At 31.2% G+C, this 14,344-nt stretch overlaps 2 protein-coding genes across 3 annotated transcripts; both read left to right on the top strand.

Annotated features, from left to right (window-relative positions):
• Positions 1–6,401: 6,401 nt before the first annotated feature.
• On the top strand, positions 6,402–9,813 carry LOC115699564 (alpha-1,6-mannosyl-glycoprotein 2-beta-N-acetylglucosaminyltransferase). 2 transcript variants are annotated; one of them, XM_030627042.2, is made up of 2 exons: positions 6,402–6,556; positions 7,908–9,813. In XM_030627042.2, the coding sequence occupies exon 2, from the start codon at positions 8,274–8,276 to the stop codon at positions 9,576–9,578; it is 1,305 nt and encodes a 434-aa protein (XP_030482902.2). In that variant the 5' UTR covers positions 6,402–6,556; positions 7,908–8,273; the 3' UTR covers positions 9,579–9,813. The 2 variants fall into 2 exon arrangements, with proteins under 2 accessions (XP_030482902.2, XP_030482901.2); XM_030627041.2 differs by lacking the exon at positions 6,402–6,556 and adding an exon at positions 7,490–7,643.
• Positions 9,814–12,261: 2,448 nt separating this feature from the next.
• Positions 12,262–13,605, top strand: LOC133030556 (uncharacterized). The gene has a single exon (XM_061103341.1). The coding sequence runs from the start codon at positions 12,262–12,264 to the stop codon at positions 13,603–13,605; it is 1,344 nt and encodes a 447-aa protein (XP_060959324.1).
• The last annotated feature ends 739 nt before the right edge of the window (positions 13,606–14,344 follow it).

Genomic DNA, 14,344 nt, shown 5'->3' with positions numbered 1-14,344 from the left:
GTTTAGTACCTCGTGATTCCACATGCAAGGTTTCATTATAGGATGCAATTGTTTCTAACAAATAAAGATTGTCATAAGTATTCAAATAACCAGTTCCAATAATATTTGAATTTAAAGACAAAGTAAACTGATTGTTTCCAAATGAACAAGAATATCCAAATTTGTCCAACAAAGAAACAGAAACTAAATTCCGTCTAAAAGACGGCACAACAAAAGTGTCTTTCAAATCCAAATAAGAACCAGTTCCTAATAACAATCTAAAATGCCCAATTGCTTCCACTTCCACCGATTGACCATCGCCCACAAAGATGTATCTTTCACCATCACTTGGCTTTCGGTAGCTCAGGCAACCCTGCATAGAAACACTTATGTGAGTAGTAGCACCAGAATCTATCCACCAAGTGTTTCTAGGTACTGAAACTAAATTAACCTCAGAACAGACCAAAGCAAGATTAATACCTTTCTTTACACGCCATGCGTGATATTTGGCACAATCTTTCTTCACATGTCCACGTTGGTTACAAAAGAAACAACCCTTAGAATCCTGTTGTTGTTTCTTTTGAACTGGACCCTTAGCAGCTTCATTCTCAAATTTCCTTTTCTTGCCCTTATCCTTAGGGGTAGTGGCCAAATGAGCACTTTCGGTTTTGTCCTTTTTCAACCTTTCTTCATCTTGCACACAATGAGAAATAAGCTCGTTGAGAGTCCATTTCTCCTTTTGACAGTTATAACTAATTTTAAATTGGTTAAACTGTGGAGGAAGCGTTAACAAAACCATGAGTACAAGTACATCATCCGAAAGCTCAATCTTAAGTGTCCTTAATCTTGAGACAATATGATGCATTTCCATAATGTACTCCCTTACATTTCCTTGACCCTTATACTTCATGTTCATTAAAGAACCAAGAAGTGTTGTCATTTCAACCTTATCGTTTTTAGCAAAACGTTCCTCAATTTGTTCAAGGAAATTCTTAGCCATAGTAACCCCTTCGGATTCTGTGCCCCAAAAGGCTTCTGGAATGCTGTGTTTCATAATCATTAGACTCATGCGATTTGAACGATCCCACCCCTCAAATTCCCTTTTATCATCATGGGAACTTTCCTTAATGAGAGGTGCAGGTTGTTCATTTCTTAGTGCATGATCTAAATCCATACATCCCAGAACTATAAGTAGGTTCCTTTTCCAATCCTTGAAATTAGTCCCATTAAGCATAGGAATAGTATTAATGTTAGCAGATATTGAGGCAGTAGAAGATGAACTAGCTGAATATAGAACAAATAAAACAAGCTCACATTAATATGCATAATTAAACAATAAATTCAAAAATTGGTTAATCCCATCACAAGATACCAAACACACATTAATATCAAGTCTTTGGACAGTAATATTAACTGTAAGCGGTACTCTTGGTGTAGCAATCAAATATTGACAATAAAACTGTGTCAAACAATAGGTCAATCTTTGGACTAACGTATTGCTCACACAAAATACCTTATAATTATCACACATTTATTGCCACAGGTATGTTTGAAATCTAGCAAAATATTCACTTACCTTTGGGCTAGTCAATATAAGCATCAATTACAAACATACAACCATCCTAATATTTAAATAAATTAATCTACACAAAAGAGGTCACTTTGGCGACATATTGTTTCAATTAATTTACTCAAAATATTAATCATAAACCAACACCAAAATTTGAATTAAATTGTTTGAACCAAAATATATAATAATACTAATATATATATATATATGGAACACTTCTTAATGGGTAATACCCATGATGGGAACTAAAAAAAATTAATAAGGTAATAATCTAATAACCTTTTTATGGCAAGTTTCTAAAAATTATTTTTTTTTTAAAAAAATTATATTTATTTTTTATAAAATTGTAAATAATAATTACAACTAATAATTTGAAAAAAAATTATAGATTATTTTTAAAAATTAATTAAAATTACTAATTTATTATTTTATGAAATTATGAGTTTATTAATAATTTATTATTGTAAACTAAAAATCATTTACATGTATATTAATGTGTTTTTTTTCATTAGAAGAATCGGACCTTGATTGTGGAATCCAATTGTCTTAATATTAATATTATTCATATTCTTAAAAATAAAACGATACAATACTTCTTAGTTCTTACTTAGGCTATCATTGTTAGAAAAATATTATTACCATCCAATGATTTTTTTTGATATTACCATGAATCATTCTCCTAGAATAACTAATGAGGTGTTGTTCATTATTTATATTTTTAGGATTAGAAGATGATAATCTTGTCTAGGGGTCAAATATAATTTTCAGTAATGCAATTTAGAATTTTAGTATGAAGAAATTTTATAAAAAGATAAATATACACTTTTTTTTTTCTCTTTTTAATCTTTAAAATGATTTTTATTAAAAAAAATAGTTTGTTAATTTTTTTAGGGTGTTTTATTTTTTAAATAACAATTCCATTTATAAACTTTTTAATTCTATTAATAGTTTTATCTATTTTAGGAATATAGAGAATAACAAAATAGGAAATATTAATTTTTTAATATTTAATTAATGATGATAAATATCAACCATTAGATATTTGATCCAATGGTCAAGAATAAAATACCCATACATAGGTAATACCCATTAAGAGCATACCCATATATATATACCGTAAGTAATTAATAAAGAAAAAAAATATATATATATATAGCAGCACCATGATGCAATTCAGAAACCGAATGTATATATATATATATATATAAATATATATCTATTCTATATAAAGTGTGCCTATATAACTGAAATTCTTGGTTTTTGAGAAATTTATGGGTAACTTTTAATTTTTATTTAATAAAATAATAAAATATTATTTATATATAATAAAATAATAATAAAACAAATTCTACTAATATTTGAACTGATATTAAATATTCTACAATCACACTCATTTAAAAAGAAAATGTCACTTGAATCACCTCTGCCCTCAATTAAATCAGGGTTAAAAGCCACCATTGTTACAACCTCTTACTACGCACAAAATTTTTCTAAAACAATCGAGAAAGCCTTTTAGGCACACAAGTCGAAGTGCTTACAATAGAGAAAGCGTACTGTCTAGGACTGACTTCACAAATATAATTAAGGGAAAACCCATCATATATTAGTTTATTTCAACAAATCACTAATATACATAAATTGGGTGGGTAACCACACTACGTTAAACTTAAAGACTAATGCACAAATCAGATATGTCATAGTTTTAATTGAGAACACATTGAAAAACTACAAATAAATCATTGCCCTTGTTTATGTAGGGAAAAAATTCAAGTTTGAATTGCTTTCTGTAGTATTCCATTTATATTACGAAATATTTTAATAATTCCTTTATATATTCAAAATAAAATAAAATAAAATGGTTTATTATTAAAAATAAAATGGTTTATGAGAAATTTATGGGTGATTTTTATTTATATTAAAAATAAAATAGTTTATTATTAAAAATAAAATGTTTATGAGAAATTCATGGGTCACTTTTTATTTATATATAATAAAATAAATCCTATTAAATCCAAAAAAAAACATACGATTGGGTTTTTACTGTTAAACATCTACGATTGAGTTACATAATAAATCCTATATGTATTAGTTTACAGGAGCAAAGTTTTTTAAAGTTACGTAATAATTTACATGTATGCTGCAAACACAATATACAAAAAATAAAGAAGAATATAGAGGAAAGAAGAGACCATTATTCACATCTAGAAAGGCAGTAGAGATAATAATAGAAGCTTTTTATTTTTTTTTCTTTTTTTATCAATTTTTTTTTTCTTTTTGAATAAAGATAAATATGAAATTTTAATCGTATAGAGTTTTATTTTAATAAAATATAGTATTTTAAAATAATTTAAATTCAAATAATTTAATAGTATTTTGTTATTAAATACTATCACTTTTTATTAAACATGGTTTTCATTTTTTGTCGACACTCCTATATTCAATTTATCAACGAAAAAAATAGACAATCCACATATATGCGGACCCAGCTAGAATAAAAAGTGCAAAATACAAAAATTACACTATTGTCTCTATCGAAGCACATGAAGATTGAAATCCACCAATGACTATCATTAGTTTTCTTATATATCTACAATTTTTAGACAAATGCTATCTTCAATTATCAACAATTTAGAGATTGATTTTTAATTTTCTTTTTATCTTACACCCATTTAAGTAATGTTTCTTTAACTATTGGAACATCACCTTTTAATTTATTTTTGGATTAACTTAAGAACATATTTAAATCATCAAGCTTTCTTAAACACTAATATATTACATTCGGTATTCATTTTTAATTGACAACATTATAAACTATAATATTTAAATACACATAATAATAATCTCACCTAATAACTAATAATATTTTTTCTTTAATTTTTAATTGTATCACTTTCAAATAGCATAGAAAAAAATTAACATAAAATTTAGTATACGTGCCTCGCATGTAATTTTTGCTAGTATATATAAATATATATATTCTGAAGCCATGCCGAGGTGATAAAAAATCACCAATATATACCATTCATAATAATTCATAGCCTAAACCAATATTGCAAGCTGAAGCCAATAACATCAAATCGTACATTATCGTAAGCCAATTATATATGTATATATAAAATCATTGATATCATAAAGATTGCCAACATGTCTACTGACTATGTATTCCATACATATCCAAAACGTAATATGGCAGACGCTTATACATTATATAGCGTGACTGAAGCTACGAAATTGAAGCCAGATAAAGACATAATGGTACTGAACATATATACATAAATTGAAACATATATTTAGACTGAATTTCGAAAACAAATTGCGGCAGCAGTATAAAGAAAATAAAACCCTAATTTTTAAAATCCCCAATTTCATAAACCAAATCATCAAATCTTCAATTAATTCAACAAAGGTGGCTCTGGTACCACTTGTTAGGGTTTATAAAACACTTAAAAAATATATAAATCACAGATCTGAACATATTCCTAAAAATGTTTTAATATAGAAAACCATAAATCATAAATTTATAGAACCTTTGCTAAATTAAAGAAGAAGATGATAAAAGATGAGTGGAAGTACTAACCTGAAGCCATTGTTAGAGATTGCAGAGAAGGTTTTGATCTTTCAAGAATACACTATTTTCTTAAGTATTTTCTCTGATGGGGAATGAGAGAATACTGAAATTTCTTGGGGACCACTACCTATTTATAGACTCATCTTAGAATGAGTTTTGGGTATTTATAATTTGGCCCCTCAACAAATTATAAATTAACTTATAGTATCTACACATTAATTCCATGACACTTTAATACCCTTTTGATACCCATAACATAATTGGTCTTGTATCACACTTTATAACAGCATATACATTATACATATATGTGCCCACATAGGATTTTTAATCTAACAAGGATCTCTGCAAGACGACAGTGTGGTGGCTCCGAGGGTTATATGAAGGCGAGGAGGCTCTCTTGGGTTTGGATCGAGTAGGTTATCTAGGCAAATAGGTAACAAATTTTTGAAATTTTTTTCTACTTTGAATAAAAAGTTTAGGGGTTATTTTGGATGTGTTTGATGAGTTTGTGAAGAGAATGATTCTTTTAAAATTTATGTAATTTTTCATATTCATGAATTAGATTTTTTTTAATTTTTTTTTTATTTGTTGAGGATGATGAATGGGACCATGAGAAGACAATGGTGGTGTTGTTCCTTTTTTTTTTTTTTTTTTTTTTTTAATGAAGAATCGATTTAGATTGCTTTCGTAAATTGTTTTTTTTAAGAAAATATAAATATATAATTATTTTTTTCCTAATTTTATTTTTTATTGTTTTTTACTTTTTAAATAATTTTTTAAAATTTTAAATGATTTTATAATTTTTGAATGAATTTTAATATAATAAATTAAAAATAAATGACTTGGACCAATTAAATAATGTTAGGTGTGTGTTTAATTGTTATTTAACAGAGAATTTAACGTGAGGTACCTCATTTACAACAAAATATTGATAGAATATATTTTTACCACTAAAAAAATAAGTTAAGTATTTATTTGTAATTACGAATTAAATTTAAATATTTAAATTGTAAATTACTCACAAATTTAAAACATCTACAGTAGCTTATTTTTAATACATTTTTTTAAAATTTATTTATTTTTAAAAAAATAATTGTGAGTGCTCTAATATCGATGAGAGGATATTTACTCAACCATTTTGTCAGTTGTTATAAATGACTAAATTTATGGGAAGAGTATTCTTTCCTTAAAAAAATAATAATAAAAAACTAATTAGGATAAATATCTTTTCTGCTTAACAATTATGTATATATATATATAATTTTTTTTTTTGAAAGATATATATATAAATTAAAAAACCAGTATCAAAAATTATCTTATGAAACCTGAACTCTCTCTCCATCTGTTCATACGTTTCTGACTCTTTTTTGGTTAAATTGCTTCAGCGGGTGTGGATCAGGATCTAATACTCTAGCTTCTTTCCCAAGGATTTGGATCAGGTCTGGATAATACTCATTCCTTATCTTTTCCTTTGACAATAATTATCCAGTTCTAATTTATTTATTAAATTTCACCTTCAAAGTAAAATCATCACTTTTTTTCTTTTGATTAATAATCTGCAATTGATTATACTTCAATATCCAGACTAATCTCATAAATATGTATATTTTTCACAATGATTAGTAAAACTATGAAAGAGAGTAAACCTATATTTATTCGGGATAAAAACAACAAATTTAGGGTAGCATTAATTGTTGCGTTAACCTATTTTACATTTCTGTGGAAAAAGTTTATTAGATATAACCCATGCAACTGCATTAAATAAAACAACAAATTATTACTATTGCCTAGTTCATTAGTTTCAACCTCAGATTAAGAGAAAACCAATAAGTAGTATTAATATTATCATCTACGATAAGTTCAAAGAAGCAATTTATGAAAGGGGAGTTATATTTGCACCCCATAAAATTATAAATACACCCCATTATTAAAAAAAAAATAAACTTAAATAATTTTTAAAAATTACTCTTAATATTTTTTTTAAATTTTTTTCTCACATTATTTTATGTTAATTTCAATACTTATTTTGATTTTAATTTTATAATTTTTTCTAACTCATGTATATTTTTTTTTATTTTTTTCTAAGAAAATTTCATATAATATTTTATTTTTATTTTTTTTGTCATAATTTTTAAAATATAATTTAATTTTGTTTGATAGGTATATATTTTAAGAATATAAATTAAAAGAAAAAAGTTAAAAATACTTAGTAAAATTAAAAATATAAATTTTATATTAAATAAAAATTATTAAAATGGGGTGTACTTAGAAATTTTTGGGGTGTAAATAAAATTTCCCTTTATGAAAATAAATAACTGCCTACCGAAATGACATTTATACCCCTAAAGATGATAGCACAAGAAGCTGAAATCCAATTGGAGAAACAAAGTGAGTGAGAGAAAGAGAGGTTGCACCAGATTATAGCCCCACTTCCATAGGTAGTTTGCGATTGAAGGAGTCTTCTTGAGAGGGTTGAAGGTTCTGGCTTCTCAGTCTCAGATTGAGACCCGGAACCCAACTCCCCACGTACACCTCTCTCTCTCTCTCTCCAACTTTTTGAGGAGTCTTCTACTGGAAATTTCCCATCTACTTGCACTTCTCATAAAAGCTTTGTTATCTTCTGTTCTGTCTTTCTAAGTCAATTAACTGTTAAACTAGGCCATTGATCTGAAAGACTTCCAACTTTTTGAAGCCATCTTATGCTAAAAATATCATAATTTGTCTGCTATTTGGTTTTTCCCCCTCATTAATATGAGATGTTGTTCTTAAATCCTTGTTTGATTTTTCCAGGTTGATTTCACCATTTGAGGATAAGTAAATCTAGATTTGCAGTGGTCAAACTTGAGTTGGGTGGACTGGTCAGCTCAAGTTTAAGCTTTTGGTTTGTACTTGAACAAGTTGTGATGCTTCAATCTCAGCTTGGGGACTCTCATGGAGGTTTTTGATACTTCTCCTTTAACATTATTAATCTTTTCTCCGTTGGGTTGGTGCAGATTTTGGAGTTTTAAAAGTTTGTGTTTCTGTTCTCAAGTTTTGATCTTTTGCATAGGCGAATCTTTGATTCCGGTGAGGTTATAGATTATTTAGCTGTAGTGAGAGAACAATAAAAAGGATTTTTTTTTCTTTTCTGTGTGGTAGATTTTTTATTTTTATAATATGGCCAATAATAAGAAACCCCGTCTGAAAGACGTAGCACTTCGCCGTTTCCTTTCAGTAGTTTCAGTCACTTTATTAGGAGTGTTTTTGTTGATTTTTCTCTTGGGAACAAATTCAAGATCGAAGGATTTTGTTTCGGGTGAACCAGACGAGTATTTGACCTATAGTTATAACCATTCAAACATTAACAAGAAAATCAATCTCCCAAAGCAAAGTGAATTGTCAATTCAGTTGGAGAAGCTAAACCAGAAACCCCCTAGAAACAGAGATCTATATCCAAGATTACCCAAGAATCATATAACAATAGTTTTGTATGTACACAATAGGCCTCAATATCTCAAAGTAGTTGTTGAGAGCTTATCACACGTTGTGGGAATAAGTGAAACTTTACTAATAGTCAGTCATGATGGGTACTTTGAAGAGATGAACAAGATTGTTAAGAGCATTAGATTTTGCCAAGTGAAACAGATATTTGCTCCTTACTCTCCGCATGTCTTTCCCGATAGCTTTCCTGGGATCTCACCAACTGATTGCAAAGATAAGGGTGATTCTTCTGAGAAACAATGTCAAGGGACTTCTGATCAGTATGGAAATTATAGATCACCAAAGATTGTGTCATTGAAGCATCATTGGTGGTGGATGATGAACACGGTGTGGGATGGATTGGATGAAACTCGAGGGCAGTCGGGTCATATTCTTTTCATAGAGGAGGATCACTATATCTATCCCAATGCATACCGGAACTTGCAAAGGCTCATTGAATTGAAGCCTGAAAAATGCCCTGATTGCTATGCTGTGAATTTAGCACCCTGTGATGTGAATTCAAGAGGAGAAGGTTGGGATTGTTTGATTGCAGAGAGAATGGGAAACGTGGGCTATTCTTTCAATCGGACTGTATGGAGGAAAGTCCATAAGAAAGCAAGGGAATTTTGCTCCTTTGATGATTACAATTGGGATATAACCATGTGGACGAAAGTCTATCCATCATTTGGTGATCCTGTTTACACTCTGCGAGGGCCTAGAACAAGTGCGGTGCACTTTGGCAAGTGCGGTTTGCATCAGGGCCAGGGGGAGAAGAATGCTTGCATTGACAATGGCGTAGTACATTTTGATGTGGATAATGTGGATAAGGTTGCAAACATCAAACCGGAATGGGAAGTGCGATTCACAGAAAATCAATCTGGGTATAAAGCTGGATTCAAAGGTTGGGGAGGCTGGGGAGACGAAAGAGACAGGCAGTTATGTTTGAATTTCGCTCGGATGTACCTGCTCGAAGACACTAACACTTCATCCAGCAAACTGTAAGAGTTGATGGTCAGCAATTTAAACAGCTGTTGTAAGTTTATAAGATGTAGATTAGTTTTGTTGCTTAATTTATACATAACATATCAAGCTTGTTGCTTGTAAAATTTACAGCAGATAGATTCTTATATTGTTTCTCCAATATATTATTTGAAAAGAAATTTGAAAGTCTATCTCTGAGATGAAACCCCAACATTGATTTTCTCCAATATATTTAAATGCTTTGTTCCATGTGTTACTGTATGCCTTATTCATATGATGTTATGACAGCTAAAATCGTAATGTTCACTAGGATATATCCTCTCATAAAAAGTTTTGTGTATATTGCTTTGGACTATAATCGATGAATATATATATGTGTGTGTACAAGCTTAATCTGCCATTCAACATAGTAAGGATTTGAAGATGTAGAACTCATTAGGAAACTTTGAGGGGACAATATTTTGATAAGATGTGTTGTAACGTTATTGAGTGGCTGTGGTTGTAATGTTGCCGTAAAGGCCAAACATTTTGTTATAAGGACATGCTCTTAAGTTAGAAGTGGAACCAAAGAAGCCAGTTTTGGATACATCAAAACCAAAAGAAATATGCCAAACGTGGACTTTAAGAAGCTATTATTAAGAGACAACACTTGATTGGTGCGTTGGGTATTTGCGAATGTTTGAGATATCATGACCGTTCTCAAAGAATAGTACAATTTTTGAAATAACTAAGTCACATCCCGGCTTACCTAAGAATGTTTTTAGGCATATAGACAAAGCTAGGAAACGAAACCCGCGGTACAGATTTAAAAAATGAAATTTATATTCAATATATTGAAAGAAAAATATAAAAAAAAATTATTAATAAAAATAATAATTTTTAATCAATATCTATATACTGGCTTTTTTGTTACATATTTTGTACATATACTTAGTTGTACTAGCAAAACGTGCGAGACACGTATACTAAATCTTATGCTAGATTTTTTCTACGTTATTTAAAAGTAATACAATTAAAAATTAAAAAAAAAAATTATAATTATAAATTATTTTTATGTGTATCTAAATACTATAATTTATAATTTTTGACAATTAAAAGTAAATACCGAATGCAATATATTAGTGTACACTGTATTCTTTGTGGAGTTCTTATCTTGTTGTGCAGTAGTGACTGTCAAATCAAAATTCTAACAATAAATGTTGTTTTTACTCTTGATAAAACTATATATAAGTGAAAAACTTGTTGGGGTAATTTAATATTTGGCCTAGACTTATTTAATCATTGCAAACTTAAATCTTATAAAAAACTGAATTTGTTTAAACAGAAAGCCACTATTTTAAAACAAGGATGTAGTAGAGAAATATGGGAAGTAGAAACTTGATGATGAGTGTGCTTTATTTTTATAGTGTGAAAAGTTAATGACTTGTATAATTATTAATGAAACCAATAATAAGGAGTTAATTACTTTTGTTTAAAAGGAAAATTAAACAACTCGGAAGATGCAGATTAACAGTGCTACTAACCAACCGTATGAGTTTGACTAATAATATAGTATTCTTTTGATATTTGAGGGTTTCTATTGAAAAGACAAAATGATTGAACAGAAGAGAAGTTTGGTCACAAAAGCTTCAGGAAAGTAATACTAATAAGGAGACATAATAAGAGACAAAGGAAGAGTGATGATGTGGATTTCTAGTCTTGGTCCTATATGTCAAAACAAAACAAGGTATCAATGACTTCTGCATCAATTATTTCTATCCAAACAAAAAGAAGAGTATCCTGTTTTCCAATCTCATTAGCAGATTAAAAACTTAAACCCCAAGTACAGTACCTGTTTTCTAATGAGTGAATATACACAAAACTTCAAAGTGAGCATGCAAACTCCAAATCTAATGAATTGAGTAACATTTTGTTCTTGAAAATTAGTGATGCATTAGGGGTATTTAATATAGTCATATAAATAAAGAGCAGAGAAAAACCCAATTCGATTAAAAAACATTAACGAAGATTTCTCACTAACCATACTTCTCAATCATATATGGAGAAGATTGTACATGGAAATTTTTTACAAAGCTTCCAAATGCCCAAATCAACTCTACTACCGATCGCAGATCTTCTATCTTCAATCGACTCATCTATATGGCCAAATTACTCCAGCAACCCAAATGGCAAGTTATACTTGGAGACTGAGGGGCCATCAATGGCTACGGCGTTTTGGTTTCTCATCATTGTACGAAACGAAGGTGGCGAGGATGGCTTACGGGGATGGGTTTTCAAAGAGAGAGAGAGAGAGAGAGAGAGAGAGAGAGAGAGAGAGAGAGAGAGAGAGAGAGAGAGACTTGGTGCATTCGACAATCAATGATAATTGATGGTTCAAGAAAGGGGTTAATATATATTTATTATTATTTATATTTATATATTAGCTTACAAATCGTAAGCTATTACTTAAAAACGATTAACAAATTTTTACTTAAATAAGTTATTTTTCATAAAAAAAATATGCGGAAAATTAAATAAGTTATTTTTTATAAAAAATAAATAAGTTATTACTTAAAAAAATCACAACACTTAAAATGAATTAACACTAACTTAAAGAATATCTCTATTGGTATTCTCTCTGTCTTGTCTATATTGACATGGTTATACTGTTTCATTGGTTTTGATCGTTTGATATTGAGTTTGGTCTGGTTGTGATCTGTATGTTATGGCTTCGTCAAGTAGAGGTGCAGAGGAGTTGGAGGTTCGTTGGGATGATTTGCAGATCGATGAGGAAGAAGGAGGAGTCCTATTTGATAATCCTTCTGAATTGGAGGATGAGGTCGATGCAAGATGGTGTCTGGTGGGGAGATTGCTCACGGATCGTGTATCCGATTTTGATACAGTCCGAAATGTTATGGCTTCGCTCTGGCGTCCAGTAAAAGGCATGTTTGTTAAAGAATTAGAGTTTAATCGTTTTCTTTTTCAATTCTTTCATGAACTGGATATTAATAGAGTGTTAGAAGGTACACCATGGACGTTTAACAAAATACCTTTGATTATTCAAAGACTGAAATTAGGAGAAAATCCTAGGTTGGTACCCCTAAACACTATGGAGATTTGGGTACAAGTTTATGATCTTAGAGTGGGTTTCCAGTCAGACCGAGTGTTGAGGGCATGTGGCGATTACATTGGACAATTTGTTTCATCTTGTCCTAAGAATTATTCTGGCATTTGGAGGGAATATTTGAGAGTCCGGGTATTGCTCAACATTGACAAACCACTAAAGAGAAGAATGAAAATTTACTACACCAAGGAAGACTATTTCTGGGCAAATTTCAAATATGAGAGGGTGCCCACCTTTTGCTTCATCTGTGGTATACTCGGGCATGGTGAAAGATTTTGCCCCCGTGTTTTTGACGGACCATTAGAGAAGGTTGTTAAGCCATATGGCTTATTCATGAAAGCCCCAGATCGACGCTCTCAAAAACAGATTGGTGCACGGTGGCTTCGTGACAACATGGCCAGACCATTACAACCTGAGGCCGGCGTTCCTAGGAGCAGTGGTACTCCGGCGTCTGCTAACAGCTCCAGGAGAGAGGCAGATCCGAGAAATCGGGGTGACAGACAGGACATGGAGATTAACGAGGATGTTGAGGGAGTGATCGTCGGAGAGGATCATGGGATTGTGGGCGGGATTCAAGGGAGAAGATCTGGTGCCGTGAATGGAGGGATACCAATCAGTGGGGAAGCGGGAAAGGAAAGTCTTTGTGCAAATGGTGGTTTTGTGTTCACGGACCCAAAAAGACGAAGGGTTGAAGATGTAGGTGAGTTGGGCCAGGTTACTATTCAAGAATTAGGGCCGGCCCAGCAATTGGTGGATAATGAGAGTGGTGAAAAGGGTTTGACAAAGGCCCATGTGGCTGAAAGTGAAATGGGCTTTATTGAAAAAATAAATGAGGGGGGAATGGATAATTATTTCGGCCCAGGGGAAGATAGTGTGGAAGTTGGTATTTTTCAAAAAAACGAGCTAAAGGCGGGTACCAAAATTTGGGCCCGCCAAGGATTATGAGCTTTTTAAGTTGGAATTGCCGGGGGCTTGGGAACCCCCGGGTAGTTCAATTCTTAAAGGAAATTGTGTTCCAAAAGAGACCCAATGTCATTTTTTTGTGTGAAACTATTAGTAAAAAAGAAAAGATTGAGTTTGTGAAGAGAAGTTTGGGGTATGAAGCTTGTTTTGTTGTTGAAGCCGTCGGTCATAGTGGGGGTTTGGCAATGTTATGGAAGGTCCAACATGAAGGTAGACTACTCAGCTATAGTACTAATCATATAGATATGGTTTTTAATTTGGATGGACATCCAGAATTTCGCCTTACCGGTTTCTATGGAGAACCTCAAAGAAGCTTAAGACCGAACACTTGGGGAAGAATTCGACAACTTTCTAGGGAGTCTACGTTGCCTTGGTGTCTCATGGGGGATCTTAATAATGTCTTGTCTCAAGGTGATAAACGTGGGGGACGTCCTTATCCAGGGTGGCTTGTGGATGGGTTTCAAGAAGTTGTTGATGAGTGTGAGTTGCTGGATATGGAGTTAATTGGGCATCCTTTTACATGGGAGAAGGGGAAAGGTACGCCAAACTGGATTGAGGTTAGACTTGATCGTGCTCTTATTTCTAATGCTTGGAATTCTCTTTTTCCGGATGCAAAGCTTTTTAATATGGAGATCTCCGCTTCAGATCACTCTCCACTTTGGCTTGATCTTGCATTTCAAAAACCGATATTGTTTCTCAAAAGGTTTCGGTTTGAGAATGC

Source organism: Cannabis sativa, chromosome 8 (genome assembly GCF_029168945.1).
Source record: "Cannabis sativa cultivar Pink pepper isolate KNU-18-1 chromosome 8, ASM2916894v1, whole genome shotgun sequence".
NCBI classification, from domain to species: domain Eukaryota; kingdom Viridiplantae; phylum Streptophyta; class Magnoliopsida; order Rosales; family Cannabaceae; genus Cannabis; species Cannabis sativa.
Note: the sequence above shows the minus strand (reverse complement) of the source record. Positions and strands in the feature narration are given on the sequence as shown.

Excerpts from the sequence above, each read along its gene's own strand:
- LOC115699564 (XM_030627042.2), top strand. The coding sequence starts at position 8,274 with ATGGCCAATAATAAGAAACCCCGTCTGAAAGACGTAGCACTTCGCCGT.
- LOC133030556 (XM_061103341.1), top strand. The coding sequence starts at position 12,262 with ATGGCTTCGTCAAGTAGAGGTGCAGAGGAGTTGGAGGTTCGTTGGGAT.